Source organism: Ceratotherium simum, chromosome 3 (assembly GCF_057802395.1).
Source record: "Ceratotherium simum simum isolate JZ-2026a chromosome 3, ASM5780239v1, whole genome shotgun sequence".
Lineage (NCBI taxonomy): Eukaryota > Metazoa > Chordata > Mammalia > Perissodactyla > Rhinocerotidae > Ceratotherium > Ceratotherium simum.
In genome coordinates, this window is record NC_141902.1 from 69,086,246 (window position 1) to 69,104,155 (window position 17,910).

General features: G+C 34.4%; 1 protein-coding gene across 7 annotated transcripts in view; it reads left to right on the forward strand.

Moving 5' to 3' along the window:
* SCAPER (S-phase cyclin A associated protein in the ER) overlaps positions 1 to 17,910 on the forward strand; it is a 439,244-nt gene that overhangs the window by 170,439 nt on the left and 250,895 nt on the right. For all 7 annotated transcript variants that reach the window (XM_014780959.2, XM_087428755.1, XM_087428754.1 and 4 more), the window contains one exon: positions 11,202 to 11,338. In XM_014780959.2, the coding sequence (XP_014636445.1) occupies positions 11,202 to 11,338 (137 nt within the window). The remainder of the gene's footprint in view (positions 1 to 11,201; positions 11,339 to 17,910) is intronic.

Sequence of the window (17,910 nt, forward strand, 5' to 3'; positions counted from 1 at the left end):
ATATTCTTTCCCCAAGACCACGAACCTATCTGTAGCTTAATTTTTTCATGTCTCCTTTAAAAAATCAGGAATTATGAGAACCTTTGGGAGGAGTCTGATAGAATATCAAGGTCATAAACCTCGGTGTGAATTATTTCATTTAATATAGTAAATTATGTTAGAAAGGCCAGAGCTTTGGTCTAGTATGCTTTTATAAAAGGTAAAAAAAGAATAAGAAGGGTATAAACTTTGATGAGATATGTCTGTATAGATATTAGTTTCCTTGTATACATTGTTAGTATTTCATATTGTAGTAGTGTTGTTTAAATCACAATTGTGACTTAAAAACTAGACTTAATTTGTGTGTGTGTGTGTGTGTGTGTGTGTGTGTATGGAATTAGCCATCATTACTTAGCTTTTAGACTTGTTATGTTGATATTTAGAATGTTAGAAAAAGTGAGACTTTAGATTTATTATCTAATCCCTTTATTTTGCTAGTGAGGAAAAAGAGACCCAGAGAAGTCACTCAGTCATGAGTTGAGGAATTTATCCTGGTGTAGGTATCTTGACTCACAGTTCAGTGCTGTTTCTACTGCATCAATCTGCTTTTCTATGTCTAGAGGAAAAACAGTGTCTCCTATTAATGCTTATTTAGAATTAATAGTATCAAATAGTCAGAATGGTCAATTAAGACTCATTTCTGACTTGTTAGTAGGAGAGTAGGGTTTGCATTGAGCATGATTCCATGAGGCTAGGAGTTGTGTTTTTTCAATTATATTAGGAAGGAAAGAGTTCCAGGGGCCTTTGAAATGATTTTTGGTCCTGATTGATTCATATTTTGAAAGTAGATCATAGATGCTGTGTCTTAAAGAGTATGTTTTGCTTTTCCTTGTGCGTGTGGCATAATAGAATTGTGAGTAGATATAAAAAGATGAGTGTATTTTTACATTCCTTCTTCTGCAGCACAAATAAACCTACGGCAACTGTAACTTTGTGCAAATCAACTCTCTTTTCTTTAAAGAGCTTGCTTTTCCTTGCATTTCCTTATTAGCATTAATTTTGCAATAATTAAAATATTAGTATATGTTAATTGTAGAAAACTTGAGAAGAAATAAAGTAATACCTACTGTTAACATTTTGATCTAATTATTTTCTGCTCTTTATATATCAATATATAAATCTTACACACTTATTTATATATAAACTGCATTGCATAGATTTGAAACCTGAATTTTTATTTACCATTATATGATGAATGTTTTTAATATCATTACTATTGTTTAAAATTAATCAAATATGTATAGTATCATCTTAATACATGTGCCATAATATATGTAGTCAATTCTGTACTGCTGATAATTTTGTTGTAAATCTCACTGCAGTGAAATAGAGAAATATTTTTGTACCTCTGTATTTCCTCATGGTAACTTTGCAGAAGTAAAATTATTTAAAGTATCTTTTTTTTTTTATTGAACATTTTATTAAGTATTAAGTAGACTGGGTTACGAGACTAGTTGGTTGTTCATATAGAACAGAGGCAGAGATACCAATATCTGAAAAGCTCCATTTGGGGATGGCAAGAGCTATAGATAACTTGAAGCAAGCAACATTTCAAGTAAAAGGAGATGAGATTGCTGTATTTTTCTGATCCTAGCCAGTTCTTTGGGGTTTTAAGAATTAGAGCCCAAAGGTTAGGTTCTAGGGTTCAGGGGAGGGCTCAAATCATAGCAGGAATCTAGAACAATGAGTAGGGAGGAAAAATAATTAAGGAACCAAATTTTATGGAATGGACTACTGTTGAGGGTAGAGAGAGGGAGTACTGCCTGCCTGTATACACAGGTGCCCAGGGATTGCTCAAGTATCCTGGATGCTGAACCTTGAGCAGCAAGATTAATTTCAGAACCTACCAGCTAATGGATGGATCCTGCTGATGTACTTCCTATCATAACAGATTTGGCTATGGAATTAGGTGAAGAGCATTAGAACCTTCATCTCTAACCGGCTCCATAAAGCAGAGCCTGCCTCTTTTTGGTCAGCACTGTTTCTTAGGGGGCTTAGGTTATTCATCATTCTGTAATTGCCAGTTAACTTTCGCCCTGTACAGTAGCCTCAGACATAAGAGGACCAGGTAAGGAAGATGCTTGGATGAGTAAAAATATATCACTACTTCTTTCGGTAAAGCACCTCCTTATTATTTCTACTTTTCTGCAGGAGATTGCCTCCTTCTGTCCTTACAATAGATTTCATACTTGCAGTGCACACTTTCAGCACTCAAATAGTGTTCAAATGTTTTAATTTTATTTTAAGTTCAGCTCTTAGATGCTTCAGAGATAGGAATATTTTAATTTCATTTACTTCTTTTGGCAAGCCAAACATAGAATTTTAAGATTCACATGTACGAATTATTTTTCCTTACAAGATGACTATTTTCTAAATTGGTATATGGAGAATTTAAAACATACATAATAGGGGCTGGCCTGGTGGCACAAGCAGTTAAGTGCACGCTCTCCGCTGCGGCAGCCCTGGGTTCGCCGGTTCAGATCCTGGGTGTGCACCGTCGCACTGCTTGGCAAGCCATGCTGTGGTGGCATCCCATATAAAGTAGAGGAAGATGGGCATGGATGTTAGCCTAGGGCCAGTCTTCCTCAGCAAAAAAAAGAGGAGGATTGGCAGCTGTTATCACAGGGCTGATCTCCTCACAAAAATAAATAAATAAATAAATAGAATAATTGAAACATACATAATAGTAGACTGATAGTGTGACAAATCTCCGTATACACATCACTCAGCCCTAACAATGATAAACTCATGGTGAATTCTGCCTTATTGACATTCCATCCACTCCTCCCAAATACTATTTTGAAGTCAATTCTAGATATCATTTCATAATAGCTACTTTTTAAAAGATTTACTTTCTGCTTATTATACATGCTTATTATAAGAGAAAATTAAATCTATCAGAATCATCTAGTGAAAAATTTTAGTATTTTGCCTTATTTTCTTAGTTACTTTATGCACACACGTATACACATGTAAATATGCAAAGATACATATATAGTTATTATATATATATAAGTTTTGTATGTAATTGTGTTAGAGAAAAGACTAATCTGCTGTGATAAAGGCAAGACAAATACAGTGATTTTAAGAACATAAAAGTTTATTTCTTATAGTACAGTCCTGAGGTAAGTAGTCTAAGTTGTCAGCGTAGCTTTATGCCTGAAGATGGGTTTTTCAGGGACCTATCTTCTGTCTCTATCATCCCCTAAGATATGCCCTCCCCTTCAGGATCAGAGCTGTGTTACAGGCTCTTGTGTGTTTTAGTTTGCAGAAGGGGAAGAAAGTGAATGGGGCTTCAAACATTGAGCATGTGTTCATATTCCATTGATGAGAATTCAGTCACATGGCTACCTCTGGCTTTAAGAGGGACTGGGAAATTTAGTCCCTAGCAAAGGAATTATGTGACTTGCTAAAGCTCTATTACTGTGCATCCTGCTGCAGTGCAATATATTTCTCTGTTCTCTTTATTACCTACCCACGGGCAGGTGGATCTAGAGGCTTGATCAGACTAAGGTTCAATCAATTTGCAAAAACTATAATTGGTGTTAAGTTCTTTCATCACGGTGAACATAATGTCTGATTGTCTTTCTTTTTGTGGTATTGACACATTAGCTATATTGATGCTATTAGCTGTTGATTAATGGATACGGGGATATTCCAATTCTACTTTCATTTTATTTTATTATTTGGGATCCATTTATAAAGAGATGCTTTCTCTCATCTACTATTTGATTACGGAGTGCAGGACTAATTTCTTGATTTACCAGTTTTCAAGATAATGATGAGTTGGTTCCATATTATCCTCCAACAGTGTCCAATTTATTTTTTAAATATATATATCATTATAAACTCATGGATTTAAATACTTTTGATGAGTTTTAGGCATTTGAAATTTCCGTTTTTGAAGCTCAAATTATGCCATCTTTTGGTCAGTGGGAGCCTCTTAAAGTTTGTTCTCAAGTTCTTTTGACATGAGCCTAGTTGAATGTGATAGTTACCTTGCTACTTGGTATAGCAAGATGTTTAGGCTTCTGATCAGCTATTTCGCTAAGAAGCCCTGATTACTTTGACTGAGAAATGGTATTTCAAGAGCATAATCAGGGATGCTCATTGCTACTGGGTTGGTCATTGTGAATGACATTAGGAAATAAATAAAATGTATGAGATATGTCTGTGAGTGTGTATTCATACGTGCTCATATATGTGTGTACATATACATTTATTTATTATTTATTTAAAGATGATGGGCTCATGAATTCTTATAATTCAAATTCAAGACTGCAAAGGTTATACTTAACCTCCTCTGTATTGTATGTGTGTCTCTTTTCTTCTATACCAAACATTCACAGTAGCAAGAACACAGAGGATGATAGAATTATAATATCCATAATCTTATTTACTTCATCCCACATTACACACAGCAGTCTTAGTATAACGTTCCTCATACTCCCACCACCAGTGTAATTACTGAGAACAGTTTAAATTTTTTTCATGTTTTCCCTCTTCTCCTCAGCTTTTTTATAGTAATACTATGAAAAATATGAGATAGTCATTGTGTACTATATTCTTTAGCTTTTAACCATGAGTTTAGTCTTAGTTCTGTAAGTTTATGTATAATGTTCACCACTAGTCATTATGTCTATGTCTCTATAGTCATTTTGGTTTTCTGAGGCTTGTTCTTTAGTAGATTCCTTGGGAAGGTCTTATGAGAATAATATTGTCTGAGTTTTTTTTATGTTGATAACAGTTTGTCTATGTTTTTTATACTTGAAAGTTGGGTTTACTAGATGTAAAATCCTTAGCTCACATTTCTTTCTTTGAAAATACTAAATACATTACTTCATTTTCTTCTGGCATGAAATGTTGATGTCAAAAAGGCTAATGATAATCTAATTTTATCCCTTGTAACTTGCTTGCTTTTTTTTGCTACATGCCCAAAGAATTTTTCCTTTTTATTTAAAGCTTAGAAATTGTAATAGGATATTTCTTGGTATTAGCCACTCTGGGTCACTGTTTTCAGATATGTGGTATACTCTTTCAGTATTTAATTATGTTCTTTTCAGGAAAGTTTTCTTGAATTATAGTTTTCAATGTTTGATCTGTTCCTTTGCCTTGGATTTCTTTTTCAGGGACTCCTATTGTCTGTATGTTGCATCCTCGCTTATCTCCAGTATTTCTACTTACTCTCAAATCATTTTATTTATTCTTAAAATTTTTTCTCCTTTTTATCTTTTGTCTGTCATTATTTATTGTATTTATTCACTCTTATATGTCTTCTATTTTATCTTTACTTCTTAAATGATTTTTTTCATTTGCAATCTTCTTTGAGTTTTATGACCTAAATTTTGAGTTTTTAAGATGGTGATTTGTGTTGTTTTTTCATACTTTATACCATTTTCTGTATTCGTTTTAGCTTATTTTGATATAGAAGGCCACATTTTGATCTATTCTGTGCATGGTTTTTTGGTGTGTTTTCATTGTGTATGGTGTTGTTATTCTACTTCTTTTCTTTTTTTTTTTTTAATAATTTTGACATTTGATTTTGATACTTTTGTGTTGCTTATTTTCAAGTGGAATTAGTTTCATAAGACTTTTAGAATGAGTTGTGACTCAGGGTGACTATTCTAACTTCGTAGAGCTCTCTCTTCTATTGTTTTTGTGAAAAATATAGTGACTTGCCTTCTGAAATTCCCTAATTTTGTTTCCCTGCTCTGCTTTTATCTAGGCATTTTTTCCATTTGTCTCTATTATCCCTAGTTTGCTCAATTAAATTCCTTTTCCGGCAGTTTCTCCCATGGCTCAGTTTCGAGACTTCATAGGGTCTAGCCTTCACCATACTGTTCAGACTTTCTTAATGCAGGTACCTTTTCACTCAACTGCTGTTGGAGTGGGCAAACCCCTTTCAGTTTTAGATGCTGTTCTCAAATTGGCCTGTTGAACTCTCCAGTGAAAAATTATTCCTTTTTTTAGAGTTCTCTTCTCAAGTTCATTATTCACTCTGTTGTTTCCCTCTGATTTCTCCTTCAAAGACACTGAAACCTTGCTGATCTGTTGGTAGTTTGTCTTCATCCACTCCTTTTTGGGGGTTAAATAGGGATACCTTGTCACCTTCTTTTGTTGTAAATAGTTTCTATGGGTTTTAACTTTTGCTATCTAATTGCTCTATTTTATATGATGATTCTATTTTATATGAAGGCTATCACTGCCTTCATCTTCTCAGAATCTTCTGTTAGAAGCATTTTAATGACTAATACTTCCTCATAGAAATATACTATAATTTTCTCAACCATTCCTCAATGTTGTACACTCTTTGTACATGCTTTCTGTCTTTGGAAACCATCTCAAACCTTCTTCCTGTATAAAGTCTTCACAGTTTTCATGGAAAAATGACTATTAATTATCCTGTGTCACGTCCAAAAACGTGTTTCTTTTATCACCAAAAGGTGATCTCTCTTACAAAAAGTAAAAACATAATGCAAACTGCTAGAAGTAAATATATAAAAACTTCAAATGTGTTTATAGAAAACTGGACAAGAGACACATTTTAAGCGAAAGAAGACAAAATACAAACAAATGGTCAAGCATACTAATACCAGTTTTTCAGCTAACAAATTGACAGATTTACAAACAAAACAGAAACACTAGGTACTGGCAAATCACTGTGGGAACATAAATTAATTCCCATTTTGGTTGTTTAGTTTGGGAATACTTATGAAAAGCCTTAAAAATATGTGTAATTTGTGACCCGGGAATTTCAATTCTGTGATTTGCTCATAAGGGAATAAAGAACTATGTGTTTAAAATTTTAACTATAGGAATGTTTGTTGCACTGGTGTTTATTATATTGAAAATTAAAAAATTATCCAAATATCTAACAATAAAGCGTTTAGTAAAATTATGTATATTCATGAAATGGAATACCTTACAGTCACTAGATTATGTTGTAGAATATTAATTAATGGTATGGATATATTTGCAATATTAAAGAAGCAGATTATAAAATTTTATTAAAACTAGTATATCCCATTTTTATAAAAATATTTATGCAAAGAAAAACATCTGGAAGAACATAATTATTTTTAGGTATTAGAATTATAAGATATTTTAATTTCTTAATTTATTTATATTTTCTATAATTAACGTTTATTGATTTTATATTAAGAAAAAAATTACTATTAAGTCAAACAAAAAATATAAATGTATTCTCATTTGGTTTTTGTTTTGAGATTTTTTTTAAAAGTTAACATTAATATGAGTTAATTAATGCATGAGGTGTGTGTGTGTTTGTCTGAATGTATAAGTAGATGTTTATCGTCTTAAAAAGATGTGATTCTTGGGGCCGGCCCAGTGGCGTAGTGGTTAAGCTTGTGCGCTCCACTTCAGCAGCCCAGATTCGCAGGTTTGGATCCTGGGCACGGACCTACGCACTGCTTATCAAGCCATGCTGTGGCAGGCATTCCACATATAAAGTAGAGGAAGATGGGCACGGATGTTAGCTCAGGGCCAATCTTCCTCAGCAAAAAGAGGAAGATTGGCAACAGATGTTAGCTCAAGGCTAATCTACCTTACCAAAAAAAAAAAAAAAGATGTAATTTTTGATAATTCTGGATAGAGTCCAAATTTTTCTATGTACTGTCTGCATTTGTGTATAAGGATTCTTAATGGATTCTGTTAGATATGTAAATGATGTTTATATACAACTTAAAATAGTATAATTGGACCTTTCACAACATCGAAGGTGTCATTTAGAATATTCCTTTTCCTTAGTGCAGTGGTAGAAATTACATGTCAGACTCAGCCTAGATGAGCAGTGTTAGAGGGGAGTGAATGTGGAGTAGTGAAAAAGCCTTGTCTTGTGAAGTCAGCCAGTTGTGCTTTTGACCTTGAGCTTTGTGACCACAGACATAATACTGAACCTCTTTGAGCCTTTGTTGAGCATCTGTAAAAGTAAACATATTGCCACCTGTTCTGTGGGGTTGTGAAGATTATAGGAAATACTGTATGCGATTTATCTAGACCATTGCTGATCACATAATAACTATTCAATAGATGGTAACATGGATGGTGAGTTCATATATGACTTGCTTTATATCCTTAGGAAATACAAGTAAGGAGGTTATCTTTGTTTATATTGTTGCTTTCATTTGATTTGAGACCTGAGTTATTTTTTCAGGTTGCATTTGTATATATATATATGTATGGACTTAAGTCATTGCTTTTGATTAGTGCTAAAGTATAAAGATGTCTTCCTATACAACAGGCCTAGTTTATCAAAGAAAATAATTGCTTCTGCTTTTGAGAGAATATGTTCTCCCTTTGGCTGTGAGGTTTTTGTTTTCTTTTTTTGGTAGGTTTATGATTTGGAAGGTTTCATAATGAGCAAAAGTCTATGGCCCGAACTCATTTTCCAGCCATCTTTTTAAGGTAGTAGTCAAGAGTATAGAACCCCTAACCATAGTGTCTGGATTTAAACTTATAGGCTCTGTCACTTTACTATCTACAAAGTCGCTCAGTCGTGATTTTGACCTAACTTTGGGCAGGTTATTTGACTCTGTGTCTGTTTTCTCATAGTTAAAATGGGAATAATAAAAATACATACCTTCTAAGTATGTTCTAAGAATAGTTCAAAGGACTAAATGAGTGATTATATGTAAAGTACTTAGCTCAATGTGTGTTTCATAATAAGCCCTCATAAATACTATTTTTTTGTCTTTTTTATTGAGATATAATTGAAATATAACATTGTATTAGTTTTAGATGTACAACGTAATGTTTGATATGTGTATATATTGCAAAATGATTACCACATTAAGTTTAGGTATCATCCATCACCACACATAGTTACAATTTTTTTTCCTTATGATGAGAACTTTTGAGATCTACTTTCCTGGCAACTTTCTAATATGCAATACAATGTTGTTAACTATAGTCACCATGTTGTACGTTATATCCCCGGGATTTATTTATCTTATAAATGGAAGTTTGCACCTTTTGACCATCTTCACTCACTTGACCATAAATACTATTATTAGCTCTTATTACGTTACCCTCTTCTCATTCATTTATTTAATAGACATTTATTGAGTGCCTGCCATATGCCAGGCACAGTACCAGACACAGAAACATCAGTGAGCAAAACAGACAAAGTCATTGCCCTCATGAAACTTGTATTCTAGTGCAGGAGATTGCAAATGAATATTTGATGTTAGGCAAGTCCTATGAATAATAAAGAGATGGCAAATAATAGAGGGTTTTACTTAAGATTGGATGTTCGTTTTAGCTGAGACCGTGCAAATATCCGGGAGAAGAATATTCTTGGCTAAGGGAACAACATATATAGAGTCCTGAAGCAGTAACATTTCTGATGAATGTGAGGTATAACAACATCCACTCCTCTGTGGATGGAGCAGAGTGAACAAAGGAGAGAGTAGTGTAAGATGAGATCAGAGAGGTCAATGATATAGGGCTTAGTAGGCCATGTTCAGGACTTTGGACTTTACCATAAGTCTGATAAGAAGGCAAGATTTTGATAAAAGGAGTGATATGATGTGATTTATCTTTTAAAAAATCACTGGCTGCTTTTATAAAGAAAAGACTTGGGAATCAAATTAGAAGCTGGGAGACCAGTTAAGAGGCTATTGCAGTAATACGCATGAGAGCTAATGATGCCTTAGACTAGGTGATGGTGGTGGGGAAAGTGATTGGATTTGGGATGAATTTTGGGATATATTTGAAAGTAGAGCTGATAGGATTTGCTGATGTATTGGATACGAGCAGTTGTGCAAATGATGGTACCATTTAGTGAAATGGAAACACTCTGAGAAGAGCAACTTAATGTACATGGAAAGTGTAAGAGTTTTGTTGTGGACTGTTATTTTGGAAATGCTTATGGTGGAAATACTCTACCTAAGTGGAGATTTTCAGGAGACAGTTTGATATAGGAGTGGAGTTCAGGGAAGAGTTCAGGGCTAGAGAGATAAATTTGGGAGTTGCCTGTGTGTAAATAGTATTTCAAGTCACTTTACTTGATGAGTGAGTTTGAACAGAGAAAAGGGAAGATCTGAGGATAGCTCTGGGACAGTTCAACATTTACCCGTCAAGAAGAGAAAAAGGATCCAGTAAAGAAGACTTAGAAGGTGCAGCTGATGAGTTAGGATGACAATGTGATGTCTGGAAGCCTAATGAAAAAAGTGTCAAGGAGGAGGAAGTGATTGCCAGGGGTAAGGGTGTTGGAAGTTTGAGGAGAGGGTCTAAAATAATTTCTAGGAAGGAGAGTATGGATAAAATAGTCTAAGATTGCTTGATTGCCTGGCAATACTAGAGACCATTTGAGATGTTGTGTCATAAATTTGAAGTGAGAGTAGTCAGCATGGTTTGTAATTGTAGCTACATTAATCTGCTCAGGTATGGGCACAGAGTAGGGACAGAGTTGGATTTAGGGTTGGGATTTTGCCATGCAAGTATGAAAGAAGAAGAGGGGGCAAGGGAGTTGTGTACATGCAAGGGAGTGATTATAGTCATGGGCCATAAAATCTAAGATGGATAAGAAGAGAAGTGGGGCCAAACTCTGTGTGCTCCAGCCAGACCAAATCTCTGTTGCCAATAACCACCTTCCACTTTCTCATCTCTGCCTGTGTTTTCTGGGATGCCCATTTTCATTCTCCTTCCTGCCACCTTTCCCAACGCCTAGCCCAAACAAACACATACATACTTTGGTATCCATGTGCTTCAATTCATTCCATCCTTCAAGGGATAACAGACATGGTACTTCCTTCTTGAAATCTTTCTTCCTCACCCCCAGTGAACTTGTTTTCTCTTTTGACCAGAACTTTAACTCTCTAATAGGCACTTATTGCTTGGTGTTACAGATTTGTGAATATATTTTACCTCTCCTACTACACTGTGTGGTTGCAAGGGACCGGGATAAGTCCTTGTATCCTTAGCATTTAGCACAATTCAGTGTGCAGCAAAGATTTGACGAGTCAATGAAGATCTCAAGTAAAACAATTTCTTCGGTATTTTCCAAAGCAATTGTGGAAACCAGTATTTCATAGAGATTACTTTTAGTTTCATCTATATAATCTTTTATACTCACTGTGGTCTGTAGCAATGCTGTTATTTTTTAATCATCATCATCATTATTTTATTTATTTATCTTGCAGGAGCATCTTTCCTTAAAGAAATATATTATTGACATTGTGGTTGAAAGTGCAGCTCCACCAGAGCCTTTGAAAGATGGAGAAGAACGGCAAAAAAATAAAAAAAAAGCCAAAAAGATAAAAGCCCGGATGAACTCCAGGTACCATAAATATCCTTAAAAACAAAGCAAAACAAAAGAAAAACTCTTAGTGATGTATCCTTTTTAATGTAAGACCAAGGAAGACCCTCTGCCCCCAAAAAGTTTAAAGTTGTTTGCTTCAAGAAAGCCTTGAAATAACACTGATGAGCCTAATTTATAGCCACTTTCTTTGATTGAGAAGGAAAACTACATATCGATCTAAAGCCCTTGCTTTCACCTGTTAAGAGCTCTTCTTGTAATTGGATGCCAGAGCCCTGCCAAACTTGTGCCTCCTCCAGCATACAATAGTATATGTAAGTATGTGTAAACCAAGCCTATTTTTCTTTCCAACTATTGATTTTTAAATGAAGTATCAAAGAAAATCAATAGCAATCAACAAATAGAAGTCTGCTGGCTATAGTGTCAAATCCCATGACTAGGTTTAATCAATTTGGTTGCCTGTCACAACAAGAAAAAAATTCAAGAAATATCTTGAAATGGAAAGTGAGTTGTCAGACCTGTAGTTTATCATCAGCCTCCAAAGTGATATCTGAGGATCACACAACTGTGTAGTAGTACATCACTACCTCACAAGCTTTGAGCATTGTCTGATGACTGATGAGTCTTGTTCGAGGACTCAAATGTAGTTCCTCCTTGTTAGATAGTTCTTTGCTGTTCGAGGAAAGATGGTCTGAATATGTTGTTATACCTTTATTCCCAAGTGTCTCGAAAGATGGAGAAGCTTGATCCAGAATTAGAAATATAGGTCTAGAATAATGGTGAATGATGGTTATCTATCTATGGTTTCCAATTTCAGATTATAATCAAAGAAGGTGTCCATTTCGTCTTACAGAATCAGTGAAAACTTCAGTGTACTCATTCAAGCAAAGAATAGAAAAGCTTTTTTAATTGTATTTTTTGAGGTCTCTCCAAGTTTTTAAAAATAGTTTCGCAGTGTGCTTCAGAGCATTACTAACCTTCATTACTAGTTTGTACTACGAACTTGCTGAACTCCTGACACTGAAATGCTATAGAGCCCGTTCTTTGGACCTCTTTTTTGCTCTGTGTACACGTTCCTTTGGTGAGCTCACTCAGTCCTGTGGTTTTAAATATCCTCTACTTGCCAGTGACTACCAATTTTATATCTTCAATTTTACCCAAACTTAGTATGTCCAAAACAAGCTCCTGCTCTCTCCTCTGCCCCCTCACCCCCAAAACAACCTCTCGTGGTCCCATAGTCTTCTCTGTCTCAGTAAGCAGGTACTATTCTAGTTGTGTATGCCAAAACCCTTGAAGTCATCCTTGATCTTTCTCTTTCTCCTATACCTCACATCCAGTCCAACTCCAAATGATGTTAGCTTTGCTTTAAAATATATTCAGAACTTGACTACCTCTCTCTAACTTCACTGCTTCCCTCCTGGACCAAGCCTCCATTACCTGGATTATTGCAGTATCCCTCTGTCTAGTCTCTTTGTTTCCTCGCTTGCCTCCTTGCAGTGTATTCTAAACACTCTAGCCAGAGGGAGCCTGTTCAAGTATAAGTCAGATCATGTCACTTCTCTTCTCAGAACCTCAGGGCATTTTTACTACTCTGTGGTCAGAGATGATACTGTGTATAATTTCAATTCCTTTAAATGTATTGGGATTTGTTTTATTCCTAGCATCGGGTCTATTTGGGTCAATGTTGCATGTTTACTTGAAAAGCATGTATATTTTGCTTGTGTTAGTGTAATTTCTGTAATGTCAATTAGGTCTAGTTGGTTGATAGTGTTGTTAAAATCTTCTATATTGTATCTCTAATATTGTCTATTTCATATTGTATCAGTTATGTAAAGAAGAATATTAACATTTCCAACTGTAATTATGGATTTATCTATTTTTTACTTCACTTTTTCCAGTTTTGCTTCAAATTTTGAAGCTTTATTGCTAGAAATATACAAATTGAGTATTATTTTATCTTTTTGACAAATTGATTCCATTAACATTATAAAGTGTCCTTCTTTATATCTGGTAATATTCGTTATGCTGAAGTCTACTTTGTCTGATATTAACATCACCATTTCCACTTAGTATTTTCATGATAAATCTTTTTCCATTCTTTTTGTTTTAAACTTATAACTGTTTCTTTATATATTTTTGTGCGTTTCTTTATATATTTTTGTGCATCTCTTATAAGTGTTGCATGTTTGAGTCTTCCTTTTTTTTTTTTTGGTGAGGAAGATTGGCCCTGAGCTAACATCTGTGCCGGTCTTCTCTATTTTGTATGTGGGACATCGCCACAGCATGGCTTGAGCAGTGTGTAGATCCACAACCAGGATCTGAACCTGTGAACCCCAGACCACCAAAGCAGAGTGTGTGAACTTAACCACTACACTGCCAGGCCGGCCTGAGTCTTCCTTTTTTATCCATCTGACAGTTATTGTCTGTTATTTGCAATTTTTAATCAGTTTACATTCAATGAAATTATTGTTGGGGTGGCTTTAAGTATACTGTCTCACTGTTGTCTATTCATCTGTTGTTTGTTCCTTTTTTGTTCCTTTCCTGCCTTTTGGATTGAGTATCTTTTAGTATTCCATTTTATATCCTTTATTGATTCATTATCTCTACCACTTTTTAATTTTTAGTGTTTGCTCAATTTGAAATATGCATCCTTAAACTATCACAGCATACCTTCAGACAGTAGTAATACCATTTCAATTTATAATTTTAGAACCTTACAATAGTAGACTTCCATTTTCCCCTCTCCTGTCTTTTTTGTAATTGTTGTCATATACTTTACTTCTACTTATGCTACAAATTCTGCAAGATATTATTTTAATTTTTGCTTTAATTATTCAGTTATCTTTTAAGTAATTTATGAAACCATTTCCTGTGCTCTTCATTTCTTCACATAGTTCTGAGTTTCCATTTGGTATAATTTTTCTTTACCTGAATTACTTCAACATTTTTTTGCAGGTCTGCTGGCAATAGATTTTCTTATCGTTTGTTTGCCTGAAAATGTCTATTTGATCTTCATTTTTTTTTTTTAATTTTTTGTTTATTGCAGTAACATTGGTTTATAACATTGTAAAAATTTCAGGTTGACCTTCATTTTTTAAGGATATTTTTGATCGATGTTGAATTCTGTGATGACAGTTTTTTTCTTTTAGCACTTGAAAACTTTCTTCTGTTATCTTATGCTTGATTAAAAGGCAGCACACATTCTTATCCTGTTTTACTATATGTAAAATTTCTTTTTCTCTTTGGCTGCTTTTTATATGTATTTTTTCATATGATAGTTTTAAGTAATTTCATTATAATATGCCTTGGTATGGTTTTCTTTGTGTTTTTTCCTGCTTGATATTCATTAAGCTTCTTGAATCTGTGAGTTTATTTGTTACCATAAATTTAGAAAAATTTTGGCCACTGTTTCTTGAAAAAAATTTTTTTTCTGTGCCAGCTATTTCTTTTTCTTTTCTGAGATTCCAGTTGCACTTAAAATAGAGGGTTTGATGTTGTTCCATAGGTCAGCCGTTTTTCTCACTGCTTCAATTTGGATAGTTCTGTTGTCCTATGTTATCTTTTCTTCTGCTGTATCTCATCTGCTATTAAAATCATCCAGTGAATTTTTCATTTCATGTGTTACATTTTACATCTCCATGAGTTCCTTTTTGTTTTTTTTTATAGTTTCAATTTATCTATTTATAATTCCTATTTGTTCTTTTATTGTGTTTATGTTTTCCTTCACTTTCTTTAACATATTTACGAGTTTATTTGAAGTCCATCGTATTTGTCATTTCTCTCTCTGGTTTTTCAACTGATTTTTCTCCTGAGTATATTTCCTGCTACTTATGCCTAGTAATTTTGTTATTACTATTTTAATTTTTATCCATTTATTGGACAGTATGAATGCTACATTTTTGTATGTCTGGATTTTGTTGTTTTCTTCAACAGATTGTGGAATTTTATTCTGTCATGCAGATGTTTTTACTTGTCTAGGTTTTAAGGTTTGTTAGGTGGGTCTAGAGTAACCTTTAATTCTAGAGCTAGATGGGCCATACTCCTAAAGTTTGGCCTTTGTGAAGTCTCTACTGAATGACTAGAGTGTTCACTAGGTATTCTCTAATATAGCATTTGAAACTCAAATTGTCACTCAGCTTTATGCAAGCTCTTTAGTTGTTCAGCTTACAGTTCCTTGGTAGGTGCTCTTTCCCCAGCTGTGGGGAGTCTTCTCATGCTCATTCATAGATTAATATGGCCAAAGACTTAAGAGGATCTCTGAAGATTTCTGGACCTCCTCTGCACACATCTCTCTCTTACTCTGCCCCAGAAATTCCACTGTCTTCTTGTCCCAGAGAAACTTACGTCCTCTGTTTTGGTTGCCTCTCCCCCCTCCCCATATATAGCTGTTTGGAAAGTACCTTTGGGCAGAAAGATGAGGTGATCCTGGGGTTTACTTACTTTGTTTCCTTTTTCTCAGGGATTATTATCAGGCTACCAGTTGTCCATACATGAAAAACAGTGATTTCATATAGTACTTTAGGAATTTTTATAGTTTATAACAGAAGGGCCAGTATGATACCAGTTAATCTGTCATGACTGGAAGCAAAAATTGTCAAGGCCTTAACTGAAATGAACATTCCCTTTCCCTAATGTTATTTTTGCTGTAGTACTTACCATCATATAAAGTACGATATATTTTAATTGTTTACTTGTTTACACATTGTCTTTCTCCCACTAGAATATAAATTTCGTGAGAATTTTGTCTCTACTGCTGGCACCTAGTAGGTTTTCAACATATATTTGTTAAAGAATTAGATCATATTGGATTGTGAGCTTCGTGATTCATATCACTGGGATTTCTTTGGCTTTTTAAAAAGGGAGAAAAGAACTATGAGTATTACTGTCATAAATCAGAGTTCAGGCTCAAGAAATGATGATCTGTTCCAGGTTTCATGGTACAGGTAGTGAAGATAGGCTCTAGGCACCTGACTCAAGATGACTTAAAACCAGAGATACTTGGTCTTTCTCCAGCCAGTGGGATGTGAGACACTCTTTAATGGCAAAGGCAGAATTAGCAGGTGGTTTAAACTGTGGGTATGTGTTTTAAAACTAATTAGTAGGATTCTATATGACCTATACATGAATGAAGAACTTTGAGAGTGCATGTATGTGGTTCCTTGAAAGTTTTGACTTTAGGCAGATTTGTTCTGCAAGAGGAGTCCATAGGAGTCAGAGCTTTGGTTGCCTCTGGAATTTAGGTGGAAAGGATCCATAATTTGGCAGAGAGGACTAAGAGAAACAAGAAGGGCAGTAAAGCTCTAATCACTAGACTGAGTTTTAGGACAGAGGATGAAGAGATTAAGCAAGAAACTAGATTTGTGGAACAGATGGTCATTGAGCTGGAGTTTGAGTGGAGGTAGGAATGGGGGAAAAGAGAGAACTGCTGGTTAGAGCAACATTTGAATCCATAGGTTTTCACTGTATATAGCCAGACCTGTGTCTGCAGTATTGGCAGCTAGGATGTCACCTTCAATGTCCAGTGCTAATCACTAAGCTAACAGAATCCATATCTCTGAGAATAATTGATTGTCAGGAAGATATATGGAAATTGGGCATGGAGAGAAATGGGACTATGAGGAGTGAGTGTGTATCTATATCTAAAGATATAGATATGTATACGTATAAATGAATATATGAGAAATGAAAGTGAATAGCTACCTGGTGTGAGTGTGTGTGTGTGTAGATATATCTATATAGATATAAATTTAGATATAGCTACACACACACAGAGTCTGTCTTGAATTTGTATTGGTCTGATAATTGAACAGAGTTAAGCCTTGGTTCAGAATTGACCAGTGAGCCTAACCATGGAGATGGAGACCTAAGTTGAGCAGAAGAGAGGCAGGGGAAAGAGATAAGGGCTAACAACTATTACAGGATTCTGATTTAGACCTTTAAGGTGAAACCTAATGTTAAATCTATTTTTAAATCTGTTTTTAACACTGATTTACGCATCCTTTCTGTGTCTTCACTATTTACTTTGTGGTTTTAAGGATTCATTCAACATTTATTTGAATATCTGTATTATCATCATAAAAAAGTGAATAGAACATAATTTCTACCCTTGTGAAGTTTATAAGGTATTACATTGTATTATTTACAGTGTTTCATAGAGGTAAATTATGTATATAAATAACCCTTACAGAATGTCCAAAGTAGAAGAAGAAAGGTACAAATAACTATTAGGTGAATTCTAGGGAAAATAAACTTAGTTATGACTGGGGTTTAGTCAGTGAAGACTATTTATAATAATGATGATAATAAAAATAAATACATAGAAACAAAATATGGCTTATGTTATATTAAGCTCTTATTATGCCCTAGATACTGTTCTAAGACAGGGAGTACCCATTATGAGCAAGAAGAAAACAGTCTATGAGTGTTCATTGTGTTGGTATTCATAAGAGCAAAAACTTAGATAACAGTTTGGATAGCCAGTAATAAGGAGATGATCAATACAGTATAGTACATGATGTTTTCAGAAGAATAAGTAACCTGGGCATGTGCTTATGATACGTAATGTGGAAATGAATAAATCATAAATTGTATTA